Raw genomic sequence first — 586 nt, 5'->3', positions numbered from 1 at the left:
CCTTGAACTGGCCTCTTAATGTGCTCATCTGTGAATCTGGAGGCCAGTGGAGCTGGACCCTGTCTGGGGCAGGTGACGGCTGTTAGCGGAGGTGCAGGACTATCCGCTTGCGCAGCACGCAATGAGTGAGATGTTCCACGGGCCAGAGATCTGGAAGTGGCTGGAGACCCACCTGAAGAGGGTGGTCCGCAGCGTAGGCCTGCACCTCCCCCGAGCCTTTGGAGGAGGTCAAGGGCTAAGTGCATCTCCTCCATGTTGGGTCCTCCCAACCCAAAAGCACTGGGTTACTTTTCCACAGTCCCTTGCTTTCTCTGAGCGGAGAGACACCACTCACCCCCATCTTGGATCTAAGAGGAAATACCGAGGGCCCTAGGACCCTGCTCACTTCCCACTGCCGGGTGAGGCACCCTGGGGGCCCGGTTAAACCCTCTTTATTTTTCAAGGCTTCCCGAGAACTAGGGAAAGGGGTGGGGAGCCAAGCATCATTTGTATTTCATTTGAATTCTCAATTTTTAAAGGAATCCACGAGGCCTGGTGTGAACACCTCCCTCTTCCGCTGGGGGCTTAGAAGGGGTTTCTTGGCTGT

The 586-nt window shown here is 56.0% G+C and overlaps 1 protein-coding gene across 1 annotated transcript in view; it reads right to left on the bottom strand.

The window, feature by feature from the left end:
- ALX3 (ALX homeobox 3) overlaps positions 1 to 340 on the bottom strand; it is a 9932-nt gene extending 9592 nt beyond the window's left edge. The window contains exon 1 of the mRNA XM_013003777.1: positions 335 to 340. Within this exon, the coding sequence (XP_012859231.1) occupies positions 335 to 340 (6 nt within the window). The remainder of the gene's footprint in view (positions 1 to 334) is intronic.
- Between the last annotated feature and the right edge of the window lie 246 nt (positions 341 to 586).

The sequence above is a fragment of the Echinops telfairi genome, unplaced genomic scaffold (genome assembly GCF_000313985.2).
Source record: "Echinops telfairi isolate 266 unplaced genomic scaffold, ASM31398v2 ScPeMD7_443;HRSCAF=831, whole genome shotgun sequence".
Taxonomy (NCBI): Eukaryota; Metazoa; Chordata; class Mammalia; order Afrosoricida; family Tenrecidae; genus Echinops; species Echinops telfairi.
This window is presented reverse-complemented; position numbering and strand designations above follow the sequence as displayed.